General features: G+C 35.5%; 1 protein-coding gene across 3 annotated transcripts in view; it reads left to right on the plus strand.

Moving 5' to 3' along the window:
* Positions 1-19,574, plus strand: part of LOC110461450 — a 24,495-nt gene extending 4,921 nt beyond the window's left edge. The window contains exons 2-4 of one of the 3 annotated variants that reach the window (XM_021514904.1): positions 9,150-9,361; positions 11,506-11,567; positions 16,627-19,574. In XM_021514904.1, coding sequence (XP_021370579.1) covers positions 9,150-9,361; positions 11,506-11,541 — 248 coding nt within the window. In that variant the 3' untranslated portion in view covers positions 11,542-11,567; positions 16,627-19,574. The remainder of the gene's footprint in view (positions 1-9,149; positions 9,362-11,505; positions 11,568-16,626) is intronic. The other 2 variants (XM_021514905.1, XM_021514906.1) reach the window with 2 other exon arrangements.
* Positions 19,575-22,531: the final 2,957 nt, after the last annotated feature.

The raw sequence follows: 22,531 nt of genomic DNA on the forward strand, positions 1-22,531 counted from the left end.
AAAAATGCCAAAAATTGCTATTTTTAACCCAAAATTTGACCCCCGCAACTAGTAATTTTTTTCCTAAGCTCTGTCTGAAATTAAAGATTACCTACCTGGTTGCAGAATTATCTGGGTCCCAGTAAAGTTGTAAAACTTGATTTTTTGCAATTTTGCGTCGTGTGCTTTTCATGTGTACGTACCCTTTCGGATTATGGCCAAAGTTTTATTCTCGAACCAAAAAAATCTTCTTTCTTTGTTTACAAATGTGAAGCTCACATAGCCCACTTCATCATGCTTATACCAATTTTAGTACAGTTTTATTTTGATATTTCTTTTACATATCATTATACAGGGGTTAGCCATTTAACAAAAATATCACCCATGGCCACAACCCTCTACTGTACACTGCTACCATAATTATGTCCATATCTCTAAAGACACGATCTTGTCAAGACAGATAAGTAGGGTGGAGAGGGGGTAATGTTGGAATCAGTTTGTCTGTACATTTGTAGACACAATCTTGTGCAGACATATTACATGTAGAATCAGTTTCGTCCAAATCTCTTTAGACACGATCTTGTCCAGACGGATATAAAGGGTGGGAAACTGGGTGATATGCTGGAATCAGTTTGTTTATCTATTTGTAGACATGGTCTTATTAGAAGCCGCATATTTGCCAACTTTTTTAAATTTAGAGAAAAAAGAACACTTTTGACTGGCATCTTTTGAGCTATTGTTTCAGATGAAATCATCCGATGTTTACAAATAGGAATAGTTTAGAAAATTCACTGGTTGAAAATGCTGATTTAGGACCCTAAATCGGAAGTCTCCCTCCTAAATAGGAGAGTTGGCAAGGATGAGAAGGGTGGGCTAGTGGATATGGTGTTATGCTGAAATCAGTTTGTCCATACTTCTGTAGACACGATCTTGCGGAGCGTCGATTTACCCAATGCAACCCAATAGTAGTGTCGATTTACCCAATACAGACCAATACGTCCCAATAGAAGTATCGATTTACCCAATATCAAGTTGAATGTACCCCGGCAATACAAGTAACGATGTTGTGCGGACCCGGGAAGTTTTTGGCAAGATCGTCGTTATTTGTTAATCCTTGATTCAAGCAGAGACGTATATATTACAGAGATTGGCAACTTGCTCTTTACCTTATCATTGGTCACGGTAACCGGATGTCATATCGCGAGTTACGCTTCACCTGCGCCATATTGGATATACGGTTCGCTGCATTCAATACTTCTGTCCTGTTCAATCATAATTTTGCCATGAGATAACATCGAAAATCAACGTAATATTAAACCTGTAGCTAGCTGAGATTTCCATACGGTTTGGGAGTGCTCCATTGAATGTAAACTTGAATGATTTAGTTTAGAAAACACCAAACATCGAAAGACTGCACATCGTGGCTGTGTTTACATATCGGTAATGATTTGTTCTTTAGACAATTTTAAAAACGTCTTCGGAATTCATTATTTGATAATATTTTTAACCAGGTTTTTAAAATGAGGTTGTTACAATACTTGCAACATTTGATGATTTAGCTCTCAAAATACAGTTTTTTTAAGAATAAACAAGTTAAAATGGCGGTTTTGATGTGTGAGGGTAATTTTTCATGACACATTAGAACACGAACACCTTTTTAATTCACTATTCAAGTTCAAAAACATCTTCAGATATTAAATATTTGATAATATTTCTAACCAGGTTTTTAAATTGAGGTTGTTACAATACTTGCAAAGTTCAATAATTTAGCTCTGAAAATACAGTTTTTTTAAGGATAAACAAGTTTAAATGGCGGCTTTGATGTGTGAGGGTTAATTTTTTTCTTCAATATATCTGTACACGCGATCTTGTCCAGACAGATAAGAAAGATACGGGCGGATGTATGCTGGAATTAGTTGTATCCATGTCTCTGTAGATACGATTTTGTCCTGCCTGGTCTCTCATTTTCTAGTTTGTTACGGACCAGCTATGGGCCGAAAGAATTTGATCTTGCATTAAAGAAGGGTGTGGTCCTTCTGGGGGTACCGGAGAACGTGGGAAATGGGGATTAATCTTTTAAAGGACTGCTTGAAGAAGGAATCAAGTGGTTGCTCGATTTTTATAAATATATAAAAAGAAAATAAATCTCAATGGGTCTTAAAATACTTTCATCTCGTCAAGGAAATTCTTCAGACATACAGGATTTATTTTTGAATAGCGTATCCCTTTGTCAATTTAGTTATACCGAGGTGTCAACTAAACCCTAATTCGAACATACAAACGATGAAACTATGGGAAAACAACAATTAAATACGGAAAGTATTTTATTGCATTTATGTTGGTGGTAACAGTTTATTTTGGGAGTTTTTCTTTTGGCTTTAGAATATATTTTCCTATTGAGCTGTTTCATTAACAGTCATCTCCTGTAAGATACGGGAGCATGTGATATGCAGCAGCATCTCCAGACATCTGGTAGAGAGCCATCACGTCTTGACCGACGCCCATCACGGTTTCAGAAAGAATATAGAACCTGCGAGTCCCCACTTATCCTCACCGTCCAAGACTTTGCGAAGAACTTAGACAACAAGGAGCAAATGGACCTCATACCTCTAGATTCTCCAAGGCATTTATAAAAGTCCCCCACGAGAGATTACTTATAACATACAGCACTATGTGACACGAGGATCCACACTGGCATGGATACGTGACTTCCTGAAAGATCGTAACCAAAAGGTAGTCTTGGATGGAGTGGCCTTGAGCACAGCACCAGTCAGTTCCGGTGTCCCCCAGGGGAGTGTTCTCGGCCCACTGATGTTCCTCTTTATTAACGACCCTACAGAGTATGTGTTTTCGTCTACAGTTCGGCTTTTCGCTGACGATTGCCTCCTGTACAGACGGGTGCGGACCATAGATGACGCAAGGACGATCGCGACACTACAACAGGACCTGGAAGTACTACAGAAATGGGAGGATGATTGGCTCATGGAGTCCTTGTAGTCACCCAATTGAAAACTCTTATCATTTCTTTTCTGAATGACCTCTCTATACTGATGAAGGACAAACTCGTATGTAGGATCTTATATTAAATGATGGAGATTTCCATAATACAATATCTTTAAATACTATTCTAAATGGTAACACTAATAATGATTTACAGAACAACCAATTGATGGAGTGTGTGCATAAATACATAAATGCTACAGAACGGTTCAAATAGATTAAATTAAGTTAAATACACAAGCTGTATGTGGTTGATGTATTGTTTGTATTCTGTAAGATAAATTCATTATTTCTGTTGGTAGTGGATAATTTATACATTTATTTATATATAATATACCAAGGTTGATTGATCACAGGGCAACAAATGTCCAGGGACAGTATGTGGTCATGACACTTAAGGTATTATTGAAAAACTAATAATTCCTTATGAAATACCAAAATGCCATATATTTGTATCCTTTGAACTAGTGTACTTTGTTATCATATTTAATGCAAAACTGCACATACATTTAAAATATATTTAAACTAAAGTAAATAAACCAACAAACCCATGCCAATCCAACTCATCACAGGACATATCTACTTCAAATAAGTCCTGGTACATTTCTTTATCAGCATACATGCATGCATCAGTTTTGCTTTATTTCATGTTGCCGTAGGAAATTTTTAGTGGCTCAAGGTCAAGACGTTTATCCATATATTTAATTCAATATGGAATACTGTGTATATCCATAACGGTATATTTAATTCGTCTTGACACAAATATTACAACTATAGTAAATATCTATATCGCAAAGGTTGTATTTTTTTTTAATATTTTGTAATGATTTTTTTTATCTTAAGTCCATGTATCACATGAAATAATGTAATTTGTAGAAACATGAAAATATTAATCCAGTCTAATTATTGTATATTACCTAGCAATAAATGTATCCAAGTGTCATGAGATGAGTTGAAATATAATGTATGTATGTACATATTGTATTCAATGTCTTCAAAAGTATGCTGGAAGCCATGGAGAGAGCTTATATAGGCAAGGCCTGTTGCTCAATCATTTTGTTTGTTTAGTCAATTAATTTATTTGAAACGAAATAGAGTTTCACCCTCAGAAATGCCAGCTCATGCTAATTACAACATCCACGGACATTTACTTGAAGAGGTTGACACAGCGAAATATATAGGGGTCACACTACACAAGGGACTAAGCTGGAACCCACATCAACAGCATTGCGAAAAAGGCAAATGGCACCAGAGCCTTCCTCCAGCGTAACATCAGACAGTGCCCAAGGACCACCAAAGCACTTTGCTACCAGACTCTTATTCGCCCCCTGGTGGATTATGCATGCACAGTGTGGGACCCGTCCACCCAGGACAACATCAATAAGCTGGAGGCAGTGCAAAGATGATCGGCTCGCTTTGTGTACAATGACTATTCCAAAAAACACCAGTGTCACACCATTACTCCTGGAGCTGGTAGCCATTACTGTCGGAAAGGGGAGCACACTGTAAGGGAATCTTGTTGCTATACCATCGACACAGCTATCGCCGGTACAATCATCTAGCAGAGGACATTCCTGGAGATTCACGGTCCCCTTCGCCAGAAGCCAGGTATACCAGCACTCTTTCCTCTTGGCCACCATACTACCACAGCAGCAGCCGGGGGACAGCGCCACACTGGACAGCTTCAACATATGTGTCCAACAGGTACAACTGCGCTAGATGACCGCAGTACGTGATACTCCACTAGGAGGCCTGTACGTTGACAGAAGAAAAAGAACAGTACGCACACAACGTATGCATCTATCTATCTATATTTTATATATTTCTAAACATTTTCTCCAGGTTGGTAAGTATGGATTATGAGAGTTTCTTTTTACATAACCAATAACATTTATCTATATGTTATACTCCACAGACACCAAAATGGCTTTAATGTGGAGGGGATTAGGTACGCATGCGATACTTAGCTTCGTTTAATCCCAGTTAGTAGGGATTGATGTTTTAAATGCCGCTATTCCTTGCGCCCCGACTGTGATGTCGTCCAGGTGGTTCCAATCTGTGGCTGTTCGCACAAAGAATGGGTTTCTGTATTGTTCCGTGTTGCTGTTGGGTATTATGACTGCTCTGTTATTGTTACTTATTTAATTTGGAATTGGTCTTGATGTCTCGCAGTCTTGGAATATACGCTGTCGTGTTTTCCTTTTTTTCACGTTGGAAATTAATAAAGTCTTTGCTAAGCATTGATGGAATTTGTTCCTCTACTATTTTATAATAGAATGTTAGTCTCTGTTGTTTTCGTCTTGATGCTAGTGGTAAAAGTTGCAGCTCTTTGAGTAGTTTTGTCATGCATCCCTCTTCCCTTGTTCTGTAAACCTTCCGGATGAAACGCGCCCCTCTCCGTTGGATGCTTTCCGATTTGTTAATGTTCGTCTTTATGTACGGGTCCCAGCGTATTGCTCCGTATTCCAAGATGGATCTGACAAGAGCTATGTATGCTATCTTTCTACATTCTCTGGGACAGTGTTGTAGATTGCGTCGTAGGAAGCCTAAGGTAGAACTGGCCTTTTTGTGATACTTGCTATATGTTCCTTCCACTTTATATCCCCTGTTAATTGTAATCCTAGGTATGGGTTTGTCTGTACGTGATCTAAGTTTTGTCCATTAAGTTGGTATGTGTTTTTCTTTTTCTTCTTAATTTAAATAATGTAACATTTTTTGGCATTAAATTTCTTCCCTCAGTTTGCAGCCTAAGTTTCAAGCTGTTTAAGGTCGCCTTGAAGTGTTTCGTGGTCCTTGTTTGAGATTATTTCTCGATAGAGTAGGCAGTCATCTGCGAAAAGTCTAACTGTTGATTTCACAGAGTCTGGCAAGTCATTTGTATGGCAAAGGAAGAGTAGGGGTCCAAGTATTGTTCCTTGTGGTACTCTTGACTCAACCGTTGGCTCTTCAGAGAGTTCTCCCTCTATGGCTACCCACAATTTCCTTCGAGTTAGAAAGGTTTTTAGCCATTGGTGCAGAGGTCCTCTGATTCCATATGAATCCAGCTTGTGGAGTAGTCTCCCATGGGGAACTGTGTCAAAGGCCTTGGAGAAGTCAAGTATTGCCATGTCCACTTGTTTGCCACTGTCAAAAGATTTCAGTAGGTCGTCAAGTGTGGTAATGAGTTGAGTTTCACAGGAGTATCCTGATCGGAAGCCATGGTTCAGAGATGTAAGTACCCTATGTCTGTCCAGATGATCTAATATATGTTTGCATATTATGTGTTTTGGAAGTTTTCGTGGTACTGATGTTAGTGATACTGGACGATAATTTTCTGCTGAGTGTTTATCTCCCTTTTTGAAGATGCAGGAAATGTTTGCACTTAGCCAGTCTACTGGTAGCTCACCGGTTGTTATTGTGGTCTTGAAGATTTGTGTCCGAATGGGTGATATATGGTCTACACACTCTTTTAGAATACGATTTGGAATGTTATCTGGCCCCGACATTTAGAAGGATTTATATTTCGTAGGAGCTTTTAATTGCTACTCCCTCTTGCTTAATATTTAGATTAGGAATCGAATGAATTAAGTTTATACGTGTTTTTGGCGAGACTTTGTTGTTATTACGGGTGAAGACAGATGAGAACTGGTTTAGTAAAATTTGTGCATTTTCTTTGCTGTCGCTGACAAGGGTGCCCTGTGATTTTAGTGCTGTCACCCCTATGTTATCCTGTCCCTTGATTTTACATATTTCCCGAATGGTTTCGAGTTGTTCTGATCGAAGCCCTCTTGTATAACATTGGTTACATAAGCGATTTCCGCTTTCCTTATTTCACGTTTGCAGTCTCTTTGATAGTGCCGGTACTTATTCCAATTTCCCGTCTTTTTGGCTTGGTTATAAAGGTTTTGTTTTTTCTTCAGCATTTTCCTTATCCTTTTGTTGAACCTTGGTAGATTATTGTTGGATTTTACAGTTCTAGTTGGTATATTTGAATTAAGTAAGTCTATTAGGTTATTTTTGAATTTCTGCCAGCAGTCTTCTTTTCCTTTTTTGTTTTCAACCATGTTATTAATGGTTTGGCTAAGACTGTCAATTTCCTTTTCCATTTCCACCCAATTTGCTCAACTCCACATGTAAGATTTCCTTTTTGATGTTTTCTTGTAGTGTGGTTTGGTGTCCTTGTCAGTGACTACAATGTCGTGGTCCGAAATAATTGTTATATTATTCGATGATTTGATTAGGCTTGGATTTGTAAATACTAGGTCAAGTAGGCTCTTTTCTCTTGTAGGTTTTTCATTGATTTGCGAGAGGCCTGCTAATATAGTTGTATCCATTAGCTGACGTTGGATTTCTTTGTCATTTGCTTAGTGTCGTATCATTAGGGTTTCCCAGTTTATGACACGACAATTAAAATCACCTGTAAGTATGATGTTATTTGCAGAAAGGTTTTATGTTACTGATTTCAATGATTTGTCTAGCTCGTCGATAGTTTTGGTATCCCTGTGTGGCATGTAGAAAGCGCCAATGATAAGGTCTTTCGCATCTTAAACGTTTATTTTTACCAATTCAATTTCACAGTTGGTTACTAGTTCTGGTTGTTCGGTTGAGATAATGTCTTTAATGACAAGTATGAAGACTCTTCCCCCTAGTGTTCCGCGGTCATTTCTGTAAGAAGTGTAATTTTCTGGGAATATCTCTGAAGATAAGATTGCATCTGTTTTGGATTTTCCTGGTTTTATTCCTTTTTACCATGACGCACATCCAATTACAATTGGTTTTGAGTATTCTAACATAGTTTTGAACTCTGATGATTTGTCTTTAATACTTCTACAATCAACGGTAACAATGCGCAAGTTTCTTTTCGGTGGTAATCGAATTTTCAGTCCCGATACTTTGCCTGGTGTTAAGTTGGATGGGGTGTTAGAAGTGTCTAGCATTGACGTTGTTCTGTTGCTTTTTGGACTACTTGTTTTTCAGAGGTTAGAAGCTGGGGTTCATTACAGAGTCTGTGAAGCTTCTGGTCACACAATTTTCTCCCGATTTGTTACTGAAACTAGTTAAAAAAATGACTCGTTTCGTGTGTAGGATGATGTTCCTCGAAATAGGCTTGATTGCTTATAAACAGTGATTTCGCAGCGTATTTTGAACTGCTCAGATATTGTTCGTCTACTCAGTTCGCGCATGCGCACTCCTTTCAATCACGTGATTTAGCTAAATGTCACTTGGAAAATGTCTTCACGGGCCAAAACAGGGTGGGAAAGTCACGTAGCAAATGAGTAACGTAATAACGAAAATTAAACATGGAGGCTAGCGCTTCAGGTAAGTAGATATGTTGTATCTGTGGTAGTACAGATCTGATTCAAAAGCGAGTAGGCGCAAATAATGCCTAAAAACAACCTATCAGGCACTAAAACAGTTATCACTGTAGTTTTGTAGTGGTTTTTTTTACCTCAAATCGAGACACTGGGCTTTGGATAACTAGGCCTAGTGATTGATGAGGCCAGCAACATTGTTGAGCGGTAATGTTTTCACATGTGGCTTTGCACCATAGTTGTGGATAAACTGCTCTTGTTGGGCTGTGAGTGTTTCTTTGATAAAGCCTATCACCATAGTTGAGCTACTATTATTTTTCATGTGGTTAACATAACCATGGTTGTGATTTATGTTCAGGTGGGGTAGCTTCCATATTTGGTATTTTGCACCATAGTTGTGGATAAACTGCTTTTGTGGGGCTGTGAGTGTTTCTTTAATTAAGCCTATCACCATAGTTGAGCTACTGTAATTTTACACGTAGTTAGCATAACCATAGTTGTGATTTATGTTCAGGTGGGGTATCTACCATATACGTGGACAAGGGAGGTTATGCTGTATGTTTTAAGTGAAACATATTGTATAAATACTTTAGAAAGATTTGTCCAGGCATGCCACGATAATGGGCACGATAATTAACTTTGTCTTAGCAGAGGCAGTTAGCAGTCCTAGCTGATACAGGCTCCTATCATATGGTTTTATATTCAATCATTATTGATACATGTGGGTTCACAATGTGAAACATCACTCTAATTATATCTATATGGCCATGCAGATTTGAAACATTGAATAATTTTAATGGTCCTCAAACTTCCCCAATTTCGCGTTGAAGTTAGGAACTAAGCCAATTATGTCATCATCTTTCTGGTATTTTTTTTAAGGAATGATGCCACCAATGCGACCTAAAAGAAGAGCGGCCCAGCGTTCTGCACTAGTAACACAGCAAACCCACAACAATAGTGAGGAGGAGGAGGAGGAGGAGGAGGAGGAGGAGGAGGAGGAGGTCCCACTGCCCGGAACTAGTCAACTTTCAGAGGAAAGTTTTCCACACAATCCACCAGCAAATCGAAGCAAAATTCAAACAATAACGCCGGTAAGTTTCATTTTTTAGACCAAGGGTTTTCAAGGGGGGTTTCTATCGGTTTTTATGGGACCAGAAGATACCGAGCTAGTCCAAGCTTAATGTCATCTAAGGAGAAGCCAGATATACTTAAAAACAAAATGAACAAGGAAATCTTGCTCAATAGGATTGCAGGGCCATTTAGTCGTCTTCTTTTTCCAAATTTCCAGATATCACCTCTGGGGTTAGTCCCCAAAACGGAGGAAGGGGAATATAGGTTTATCCACCATTTTTCACTTCTCCCCGGTCATTCAATCAATGATGGGATTCACGTCGATGACAAAACTGTTGAGTATCAAACTCTAGATGATGCTGCATTTCTTATCAATCAGTGCGGTAAGAATGCTTTAATTGCCAAACCTGATTTAGAATCAGCTTTTAGGATGGTTCCCGCGCCCCCGAGGGATTACGAACTACAGGGAATGATGATAGATAGCCTATATTATTATGATAAGTGTTGACCTTTGGGTTGTGCGATTTCGTGTCAGTTGTTTGAGAAAGTAAGTTCGGCCCTTCATTGGATAATGCTAAATTATTCTAAAGCGCCTGAGGTAGTACTGTCTTGGCTGTTTTTTTTGTTGGTCGGTCGTTCCTTCACACCAGACTGTAAGATTGCCCTGATAATTTCCTGCAATTATGTGAAAGAGTTGGCATTCCAATAAAGCAGAAGAAAAAAGTACAATCTACCACATGTCTTACATTTTTAGGCATATAATTGAACACCAACTTGATGTTAGCTAGGATACCAGTTGATAAAGTAGACAAAAATCACGACCTTGTTGCATCATAACTTGGTCAATTTTTCAAATATCAAATTGAAATTTGGTATAGAGGTGTAATATAGTCTTATTAACAACATATCTTCTGATGTCGCTTACTTTATTCGGTAATTTTTAAGATTTTGTCTGGCGACGCTTGTTGTCACTTGAAGACGCTTGTTGTCACTTGAAGACGCTTTTAAGGGTGATCGACTAAATTTGTTACGGGGAAAAATCGAAACAATTTCAAATCTAACTTTCAGCTCAGATTTCTATTGATACACTTAAATCATCCTATAGACATGTCATACGCAATTGTATTGATACTAAATTGTGTTTGTTGAAATTTCAAAGTACTATATATACGTTCTTTGCCAATCAGCACGCAACAACACACTGTTCAAACTATTGAACGATTTTTTAGGAACTGTCGATAAGGCGGGAATTTTAAATTTTAAATATAAATTGTAAGTTAAAAAGAACATAGAAAAATTGACGTAAACATAAGTATCGAACTGTTTGTGTATGGTATTTATGCTTTGCAAGCACAAAATCATAATTCGCTAGCATAACTTCCTGGTGTCAGCCATTCACAACAATCATCGTTTGCTGATAACGTTCTTCAATCAATTAACATTTTTTAACTTTTAGCATTATTCATTATATATTAATGTGCATGAATGCATATCATGGGTTCCTGTTTCAAGATTTTTGCAGTGATGTTCTAATGATAGTTGTTTTTCACTTAAATCAATTCACTGTTATGATATTTAACTTAGAATTATGGTGTCATTCAGACTGGTTTGCACAGAAGTTGAGTAAAGATAAGTCTGTGATTTTATTCTGGTTTCTTAACTTTTGGATATATATGTGCATATTAATGCGTCTGTCTGTCTGTCTCAATGTTTGTATGTATGTATGTCGGTCTCTCTCAATGTATATATATATATGGATGCATGAGTATAATATTTATTTTTTGTATTAGGTTATTGTGTATACTAGTACTCTGTCTATTTACCTAGGTTATCAATGTATGTAAAACTATGGTGTATATGGAGTTTGTAAGGGTGTGAAAGAAGTATGTTTTATGTTCTTGTCATTTACTCTATTTGCAAATATTTTATTTCCCATCTCCCTCTAAAAATGTTTTATTCAATACAAATAGACTACTTATTGTAAATGAAAAAAAAGAATGACTGATGAATGTTGAATGAGAACCCTCCTATGTGAGGACACTATATTGTTCAGGGGCTGACCTCAGGGCTTTTCCCACTATTGTTTGGAGGAAGATCCCGAAAATTCAGTAAAAGTGACCAATTGCCCAGAAACTCACTATGTTTTTCTTTCTTTTAACGTTAGCTGGAGCCTTTGCAGTTGACCAGGTTGATGTCTTGAGCAAGACACTACAAAAGCTGAATTTGGTAAGATTTGTTTTTATAGTAAATAGTTTTTATCAAATGAAACATTTCAAATTATTTCTAAAATCTTTCATCTAAAAAAATATATAGTCTTTAAAATCATTTCACTGGTTTTAGCTCAAATATATCACATGGCGAACGAAAGTCAATTGTTTATACAGGAATAAATATAGTTTTTTTAATAGGCCATCTTGCATTAGAAGTCATTATACTACTTCTCCTTATATAATTTATTATACTGCTTACTCTTATACAACTCATTATACTGCTTACTTTCATACAACTTATTATACTGCTTACTCTTATACAACTCATTATACTGCTTACTTTCATACAACTTATTATACTGCTTACTCTTATACAACTCATTATACTGCTTACTTTCATACAACTTATCATACTGCTTACTCTTATACAACTCATTATACTGCTTACTTTCATTTAACTTATTATACTGCTTACTCTGTTATAATTCATTACACTGCTTACTCTTAAATAGATCACTATACTGCTTACTCTTTAATAATTCATTATACTGCTTATTATATGATTCATTATACTGCCTACTCTTATATAAATCATTATACATGTACTGCTTTCTCTTATATAAATCATTATACTACTTTCTCTTATATAAATCATTATACTGCTTTCTCTTATATGATTCATTATACTGCTTACTCTTATATAAATCATTATACTGCTTACTCTTAAATAATTCATTATACTACTTTCTTTTTTATTAATACTTATCCTGCTTATTTTTATATAAATCATTATACTGCTTCATAAAGGCACAGGTAAGCAGACTAATGTTATCAAGGGAGATAAGCTATGGTTTACGGATTCCTGTAAACAACGATATAGAGATTATAGATATGCACTGTATACTTTTAATGTTTGTTAATCTAATGTGAACAGAGAATTACTAGTAAATAAAAAAAAATGTATAGGAAACATGAATATAAGTTAAAAAGAGAGTATAAATGTCAGCAAGGAGACATGTTAAATTATTTAAGAAAGTACAACCCGCGAACTTTTTACAAAACGTTTAGGAAACGTAAACAAAATTTAAATGTGGATATAAATGTATAAGATTTTTACCATCACTTTTATTCCTAAGGGATCTGTTGAGCACGCGATAGACAGGGACATATCCGACTTTCATACTGATTATGACGTGAATTCTTATGATCTACTTCCTCATGAACTAGATATAGAAATAACAGAGATTGAGATTCTGGCTGATATTAAAAAAGTAAAGCTAATAAAGCTTGTGGACAAGATGAAATTTTTGATGAATATTTTATTAATTGCAAAGATATTTTAATGCCATGTTTATTGTTATTATTCAATAATATAGTCAAGTCTGGTTATTTCCCGTCATCGTGGTCACTTGGTAATATAGTTCCTGTTTTTAAAAAGGTGACATTAATAACACGGACAACTATAGAGGTATCACCTTGTTAAGTTGTGTGGGTAAGCTTTTAACTGCTATCATAAATAAAAGACTCGTATTGTTTGAAATGAAATATAATAAAGTAACAGACGTCCAGTTTGGATTTAGAAAACACGCTTCTACTGTAGACGCCATTTTCGCTTTACAATCTTTAATTAATCGTACTTTAAAAAAGGAAAAACGTCTCTGTTGTTGTTTATTAGATTATACAAAAGCGTTTGCTTTTATTGACAGACATAATTTATGGTATAAAATGTTCAAGGAAGGTGTAGAAGGTAAACTTCTTAAAGTGATCAGATCATTATATAAAAGTGTGAAATGTTGTGTTAAATATAATGGTACACTCTCCGATTTTTTTTATATTGAAAACGGATTATTTCAGGGGTTATATTATCACCCCTTTTGTTTGCTCTATATGTAAATGATTGTGAAATGCAGTTTTTATCAGATAATTGTCCATCTATTGAAATACAGAATATCAATATGTTTTTACTTTGGAATGCAGATGATATGGTGATTATATCTGGACACCAGAGGGTTTGCAAACAATGTTATACCAAAAAAATGAGATTTGACCGTAAATACTGGGAAAACAAAAATTGTCGTGTTTAGAAATGGAGGGATGTTCAGGGGAAATGAAATATGGTTTAACGAAGGAAATAAATTTGATGTTCTCGATCAATTCAGTTACCTGGGTGTACTATTGAATTTTAACGGAAAATTTAGACAAACTCAAAAGCAAGTTATTTTAATATAGAAACTCAATTGTCTGTTTTTGATACTTATGTAAATAGTGTTTTAAGTTATGGAGCAGAAGTATGGGGCTTCCATGCCGCACCAGATATCGAAAAATTGCATGTGAGATTCTGCAAACAAATATTAGGATTACATAAAAAAAATCTATTAATGTTAGAAAATTACGTATATTCAAATATTAGATAAAACAGAAATGTAGGAAATTGTATTCTAAGGTCATGCTATGATGTTATGCTTTGTAATAATGACATTTGGTTAATGAGTGTAAAACAATAATTATACAGAATTGGTCTTGGAAATGTGTGGGAATCCTCCAGTTTAAATAATAACACTTTCATATTATAAAAGAACGTCTTTGTGACATATTCAGATAAGAATGTTTTGAAAAAAATCAATCTTCTCCTAAAGGAGCATTGTATCAATATGTGTGTAATTTTGGTCACCAGTCTTATTTATCAAAACCTGTCAATATAAATTATTTGAAACAAATATGTAAAATTCGAATGTCTTCACATAAGTTAAATATTGAGTGTGGTAGATATAATAGAACTGAAAGACAAAACAGATTGTGTACAGTATGTGACCTGAAATATGTCGAGGATGAGTTCCATTTCATTTTAAAATGCCCTTGCTATATTAATATAAGGTTGAAACTAATTTAAAAATATTATGCAAGACAAACAAGCATTTATACATTAATACAACTACTTCCTTGTGAGAATGTATCCGACATTCGACACTTGGCAAATTTTTAATACAAGCAAACAGAAGGAGATCTGAGCTGATTGCTGGTTAGTGTTCACTCTCCGCGGTGTGTGTGTGTGTGTGTGTAGGCGTGTGTGTATGTGTGTGTGTATCATATTATATGTTGTCTCTGTATATATGTTATAACTGATAAGTCAACCGACTTAAGGATGTACTCTTCTGAGGTTTCAGTCACGTTCAAGTCTCGTTTTGATCAGGTGTAACGGGTTTTTGTAATATTTTACAATTTATGAAAGGTATAATAGCAAACACACATCTGAAAAACATGTAAAAAAAACTAGATGTCTGTTGTGTGTAGAACATTTTTTATAAGAAATTTTAAAAAATGACCAATTTGGCGGCCATTTTGAAAAAGTGTATTTATGTGAATTTTTTGCGCTTCACAAAGGGCCAAAATTCACCTTATTTGACACTAGATTGATCACTTAAATTGTCATTGTGTCACCATCTTTAACTGTAGCAGGTTCAATTTTGCTGTACAACTTTATAATGTTCAACATGATTAAAATAATATGCAAAAAAGTGGAAAGTTATATATTATTCATATTTTTTTTTTTACATCTTAGGGTAACTGAAGCACTTTTGATTTTTGACCCCGAAAAAGGTGAAAAATAACAATTAATATTGGGACAAAAAAAGAAGCACACCGACCCCCCATTTTTGTGGCTGTTTTAGAAAGAGAAACACATTTTCTTTTGATTCATTGAATACTAAAAAAAGTTTATTACAGGATTTTTTTATATCAAGCGTTTAATCTGCAAAAAATGGTGAAAAATGTGCATTTTTTCATTAAAAAATAAGGGGTAGGGGTAACTAAAATCGCATTTCTCAGTAAAATGAATAAGTTTAAGACATTTTACTTCCAAAGTCTCAAAGAAAATAATATTTTTATCAATTCTACAAACATTCGTACATATCTGATAACACACTTGGAAGAAATTGTATGAATTTGTTCTGCAAATGGTCAAAACCCGAAAATTCACCTAAAATCACATATTGTGTTAAATTGGTATCTTTAACCGACCATAGCATAAAAACGAACACACCGACATATAGTCTTTTTTGCGTTTTCTACTATGCCATCAACTCCTTTTTCCAAAAATAAATATAAGAAAAAAGGTTTAATACAGGAATTTTTTGACTTCTCAGAGGTGTACATCCTTAAAGTAATAAATAACTTGAACTTGAACTTACTTTTATATAATTCATTACACTGCATACTCTTATATAAATCATTACACTGCATACTCTTATATAAATCATTACACTGCATACTCTTATATAAATCATTACACTGCATACTCTTATATAAATCATTACACTGCATACTCTTATTTAATTCATTATACTGCTTACTCTTATATAATTCATTATACTGCTTACTCTTATATACTTCATTATACTGCTTTCTCTTATATGATTCATTATACTGTTTACTCTTATATACTTCATTATATTGTTGACTTGTATATAGATCTTTTTAGTTTTAGCTTGATTTTATGTAAGTAGTTATAGTGCTTTCCCTTATACAGTTTGTTGTCTATATACTGCTTATGAACAAGGTAGTCACCACACTTGTCTAATAAACAAATTCTCATTATACTGTTTGAATTATAAACAGTATGAATGTACAGTCATACTGTTACCCCTGAAAATTTCCCCCTCATTGACAGTGATAATATTGTTGTTTATTTTATAAATTGCCATTATACTGCTTTCTTTTATTGATAAGATCATCATTAAACCGTTTTATTATAAATAGTCTCAGTATACTGTTTTCTATATGTAAACGTCCTGTATTCCCCAATTCCCCCTATAATGCTGATTCCCCTTATAGCTATTATACAGTTTCGTGTAATAGATAAAGTAAACACTAAATAATTATTCTGCTGCTTTTCCTTATATATGTATCATCATATAGTGCTAGCAGCCCTATATAAAGGGAGTAGAAGTGTTAAAATCCAAATGACATGTTTTACTTCACTGATAATAAGAACAGGGATCTTGCAGTGAAACGAGGGGTTTTCTATCAATTAGATAATTCTACTAGACCCTCGTACAAAGGTGATATTTATGTTACAGCAGGAGGAGAAGGAACCACTACACAAAAAGTTGGAGGGTCTACGACAAGGACGTGTTCTGGACGGTTGTAACGATGTCTATCCACTATGGAAAGAATTGTTGGACTTCTGGTTCAGTAACCAGACCAACAAAGTTTATATAGTTACACCTTTCCTAGACACCCGCAGATTATTGGACATACTCAGTTCAGTCCGTAAACACAAATCATCTGAATGCTTGGAAGGCTTATATGTACGCGAGGCTTGTGATAAGAAACGAAAGATATCACAAATTTTTAAAGAAGCAAAAAAACCTGAAATCCAAGGATAAAGTCACTATACTGGAGAAAGCTCACGAAAGAGTTAAGATTTCACGACGAAAATATTTCCACGCAAAATTCATGGCATGTGTAAATAAAGGACAAGTAGAAGTCATGGTGACCAGTGCAAACTTCCACCGTTACCACTTTGACTGCCACAACATGGACAGTGTTATATTTCTGACTATGTCTGAGACAGAGTTCGTTGACAGATACCTAAGTGCCATTACTAAGCAGGTAGCTTCATGAGTTAACATATACATCAGGAGTTGTATCCCCAACAGATCAATGTCTCTTGTTGTAACAGCTTCATTATATTCTTCGAAGTAATTGTAAGGCTTTATTTTTCTAATTTAACTAATTGGTGTAGATTTTCTGGATAATGAAAGTAAACTGTTACTGATTTTGAATCATTATACTTAAGTTTTGGTGTTTCTACTTTAATGTGTATGTGCTTATGTTTATATACATTGTGTATATATTACGTTTTATTAGGTATAATATCGCTGTGTTATTGGTTTAAAAAAAACGGTCTGAGTATTTTGATTTATTGTATATTATTAATATTACCCCTATTAACTGTGTTAGATAAACAGATTTTGATTATTATTTCAAGATTCGCTTATCCCGTTATTCCTACCTAACTAATAGGTCCATATAGCACTGTCGGCTCCCCTTCCTTTACCCCCGCTAACCTTGTAGGGTTTTACGCCGAATGAGCGAAAGGACCTATTTTATGGGTCGTATTATACAGTTTATAGTGGTAATACAGTTTTATCCTAATTTTAATCCGTCGTTTAGGCTTTGTACAGTCTAAAAACGGCGTACCGCTTCAGATTGTACATCGCCCCCAGGCGGTACATATATATGTATAGACGTTTTGATAGTTACCCGTCCGCCATCTTTGATCCGGGTGATTTGCGGACGGTCAGAGGTCAAGTGGTTAAACTTCACAGACGATCACATGTGCAATGCATGGTGCCGACTCGTTCAAACAGCATCCTGTCGTTTCAGACACTGTTACATCTAGTCGTGTAAGGTCTATAACTTTTCTACTGTCATGCACGATATTCCTATTGATATTTCACACAATTTGGCTGTAAAATTTAAGCAGGGAGATCCACGGTTATATGTGTAATAATATGGTATTTTTTCTTCAACCTTGGTTTCTGAATTAGCCAGATGTTTAATCATCAAATCTTGAGAAAGCTAAAATGGCATAGTTATCTCGAATAGAAAATGTTGCGATCGGTAATACTCCATAATGTTCAGTTGTCATTCATGTATTGTAATGTTAACCAGCTGGTACACGTCATGTGTAGTGTTTGTGAATATGTTGTAATATTCGATTTTGACAATTTTACAAATTTCCATCAAATTTTGCATCCACGCAACGACTTGTGTAAGAGAACACCAGAATTATCTGCATATTCACTTTTGAACATGGTAGGCATATATGGAACAGGTTAGAAATTAAACAGTTTGAAAATTCAGAGTTTGTACTAATAACTTGTTCAATATTTGTTAAAAACTGGTGCAGCAGGTGTGCACATATGTAGCAAAACTGGTATGGGTTGATCGTTGGCGACAAGGAACAGTGTAGCTTAATTGGTAGAGCATCTGTCTAGAGTTTAGTAGTTCAAACCCTGGTCTGGTCGTTTCGTTTCTCTTTTTCCTATTACAAAATTGCCAAGCTTGCCAAACCTTCCTCAAGCACTGAGTCAATGCTAAGCAGGGATATCTGATCCAGAGTTGTAAATAGTATCATATTCAGGGGCGAACACTTTGAGAAAGGAGGGAGGAATGTAGTATAACTGAACTGGGTTGATCAATGAAGACCAGGTAGCTCAATTGTTAGAGCATATGTCCACAGTTCAGAAGGTCCCGGGTTCAAACCCTGGTCTCGCTGTTGCATTTCTCTTTATCCTGTTACATATGTTCTAGAGGGAATTATTAGAGCAGCACAAGTTGAACGGTTTAAACCCTGATGTTCTCAACACTTTTGTTCTGCTACACTAGATAGTTGACAGTATATGCCTTCATAAAGTTGAGCCTCATTATTTTAAACAATGCAATATGCATGGATAACAAGCATAGACATGAACAAGATAACATATTCTTTATGCAAAGAACTTTGGTATATTTCTACAACTTTCATCTAGTTATTGAGCATCGCATTGAAATCAAAATAACAAGACTCTGCAGTAAAGGGATTTTACCAATGTAATGTCATAAGAAAATTCAAAAAGTAGGAATACTATTATGTACATATGCAACTTTAATATGCCAATTGAAATACCAGTCATAAGTTGGTAGAAACAAAACTGCTCATACAACACCATAAACTGCTCAACAACACCATGAACTGCAATGTGTTTATTCTTATTCAAAACAGCAATTCAATCATCATATATATATAATATGATACTGAAGTTCCAGTACTGTTATGAAAGGATGACAGAATTCAAGATTAATAGTTAGCAGTACTTACTTCAAAGTATTCACATTCTTGAAGTGTATATTAAACTTTAACACTAAACATGATAATTAACTTGTGACCAGTTTATAGAATCCAGAATGCTTATATACAGCTATTTTGAACTAACTTGTAACAAACCTTTCTGTACAAAATAATAAATACATTTCTGTATTCCAGATTGTTGTTGATATTATGTCTGACCTAATATCTACATTTGAACTACAAACTTGTACTACGTCTGAGTGTTGATTAAACTTGAACTGCCATCATAGAATGCCGGACTAATACACCTTGCCGGCGCCAAGATCTTTAATAAAGTTCTTTCAATATCATTTTTAAACAGAAAGGCATAAATGCATGAACAGGGGAGGTAGCTAAAATTCATATGATTGTTTATTCTCACCCCCACCTCTCCTCGATGCAAGTATCATGTGTATCAAGTATTATTCAAATTGGCACAATACATTTCAAACGTAAGGACATATATATAACGCCTTCACACTCCCTTTGATGCAAACTCTTATGTGTGCCCAGTATCATTCAAATCAGTGCAATACTTTCCGAGGAGTTGTGCAATCAATAATGTGTCTACAAGTAGACAAAACAACGCAACCAGTTTCAAGTCCTTCACCCATGCAAGCTGTCAGTCAGTTCTGATTCACTGCTTGACCAATGTAAAGTCAGAGTTATATAGTAGTCACTATATAGTATTAGACTGGTTTTCCGGGACATATTTACACTACTGTTTCTTAAATGTTGTATATAAGACTAGGTACATCATGGAAAATGGTGTGTTGCATCTTAAAAAAAGGTCACTGTGATCTCATTCTGACTATTGACCTTGCGGTACTGAAATAATGGTTTCTGGAGCATATCACAACACGAATGGGCATCAACTTTGCATATAGGTACATCATGGGAAGGCGATGTGCTGCATCCTAAAATGCTAATCTCATTCTGACCTTTGACCAATATTCTTAGTACTGAAGTAACGGTTTTCCAGAACATATCTTAGCCGCTGTTTCAGGAATGGATACTAAACTTTGCATATACAAAATGTATAGGTACATAAAGAGAAGGCAGTGTGTCATACCTTAAAAATTGTTTACTGTGACCTGTAAGTCCTCATTTTGACTTTTGAACTTTACTTCAAAAACAAGGTAACACAGGTTACACAACATGTTTCATAAATTGGCATCAAATTTTATAAATATGGAAGGAGCAGGTGTATCAATGATGCCCACAGTTCGATTTAAATTTAGTTCAATAAACTTCATTAAAATATAAAAGAATAGTTTTGCTACCATGTAAATGAAATTCTTCGCTGCATTTCATCCATCTTTACCTTCCTATTAAGGCCAGACAAAACAATATTTGTGTTTCCTGCAACATGTTGGAAAATGTTTAGGGTAGGTAGGTATATAACAAATTTTATTTTAACAAATAATTTTGACTTTAACAGTGCTTCTTTGAAAATTACCTTTACAAGTTTTCCGTAGGCACAAACAATTAAGGTATGCAGTACAGTAGCTATATAGGGTTACCTGAAACACCAAATATGTTTTGCTTGGCCTGATGTTTTTTTCAGCTCATAATATACCATTTTAGAAATAGTCCTGGTAACTCAGGTATTGTACAGGTAAATGTCTATCAAATACAAGTACAATATAAAATATATATCAAACATATATGTACAACCAAAATACAATGAATGTACATGTACCATTTGTGAATTTCATGTATTGGAATCTCTTTTTTTTATTTTTTTATTTCAGAATGTTATCACTTTGGTGAGCAATACATGTGTTCAAATTGTTTCTTTTATATTGTTGACCAACTTAATCAATTTCTCCATTTGTTCATCAATAACATATACCTTTAGTATGGCAAGCAATAGAATGTGTGCCTTTACACAATGCTCAAACAGTTGATACAAGCTAAAAACAATGGAGTCAGGATACATGTCCTATTCACAAGATAGACTTTGGTGTAGGACGATGCGTTTGTTAACCACCCACTCTATTTATTTGCATTTCCTACCAAAAATGAAAATGCCAAGCAAGCATGGACTGCTGCAGTCAATAGAAAGAATCCAACCACAGATAAAAATTGGACGCCATCCAAGGACTCCAGGATCTGCTCCGGTCATTTTGTGGATGGTCTTCCAACTGCCCTGAACCCATTCCACACACAAAATCTTGGTGAGGGCAAGCTTGTGAAGTCTAGAAAGTCCCCTGTCCATCTTCCCCTATCAAGACAACAGTAATGATGATAATAGTACTGATCATGATCAACTGCCAGATGATCACATCGACGACCACAACTATGTACGCAACTGCCAATCCTGTCATGAAAAAGACCGGATTATTAAACAGGGGGGAGGGGGTTAATGCTTTTAATTTAGTATTTACCCAGCTGTATAGGAGCAGAAGGCTGTCAAATTCTCTCCGGAGGGGTCTGCACACACCCACACATTATATGGGTCATCTTTTGGACTAAAGGAAGGAGAGCACTTGGATCGTAGCAGCCACAGATTTTTCTCTCTGGTTGTAAATACCTCCTTCAGCCAGCCACAGTGGAATTATTCATAAGCTTTCCCTATTTTATAGTAATTACAATGGCGTTGACATTCACTTACAGGTAAGCTTTTCATTAGAAAAGATGTGATATCACCGATGTAAATAGGTGGCCATGATGGCATTCCGCTTTTTTCATCCATCCATCCATTAATTACTGCAAGGGGGTCACGGATATCAAATGTTTGTAGATTAGCACAATATTGCTTATGATTAGACTTTACTATTTCTTCTTTAGATGGAACAATAGACATATTCAATTTCCTTGCTGAGAAACACAATGCTGTAAGTTCAGCCTTGTTACCTTCTACTGGTAAACCTCTTTTTGATAAATATGTTCTTAAACTGTCCATATTCCACAATGTACGGCTGTCAAGACTGGCATCAGTGTCGTTTCCTGCCATACCTTTTCCCCTTAATACTGTTGTTCTCAGGTAAATAGTAGCACCATCAGCAGCAGGTAGAAATATCTGTGTGATTATCTGTAGGATATCAGGGAAGAACTCAGGGCCAAGTATCTCATCCCTCCCAGGGCGGAGGTTGGCTAAATCA

This window comes from Mizuhopecten yessoensis, unplaced genomic scaffold (assembly GCF_002113885.1).
Source record: "Mizuhopecten yessoensis strain PY_sf001 unplaced genomic scaffold, ASM211388v2 scaffold10621, whole genome shotgun sequence".
Taxonomy (NCBI): domain Eukaryota; kingdom Metazoa; phylum Mollusca; class Bivalvia; order Pectinida; family Pectinidae; genus Mizuhopecten; species Mizuhopecten yessoensis.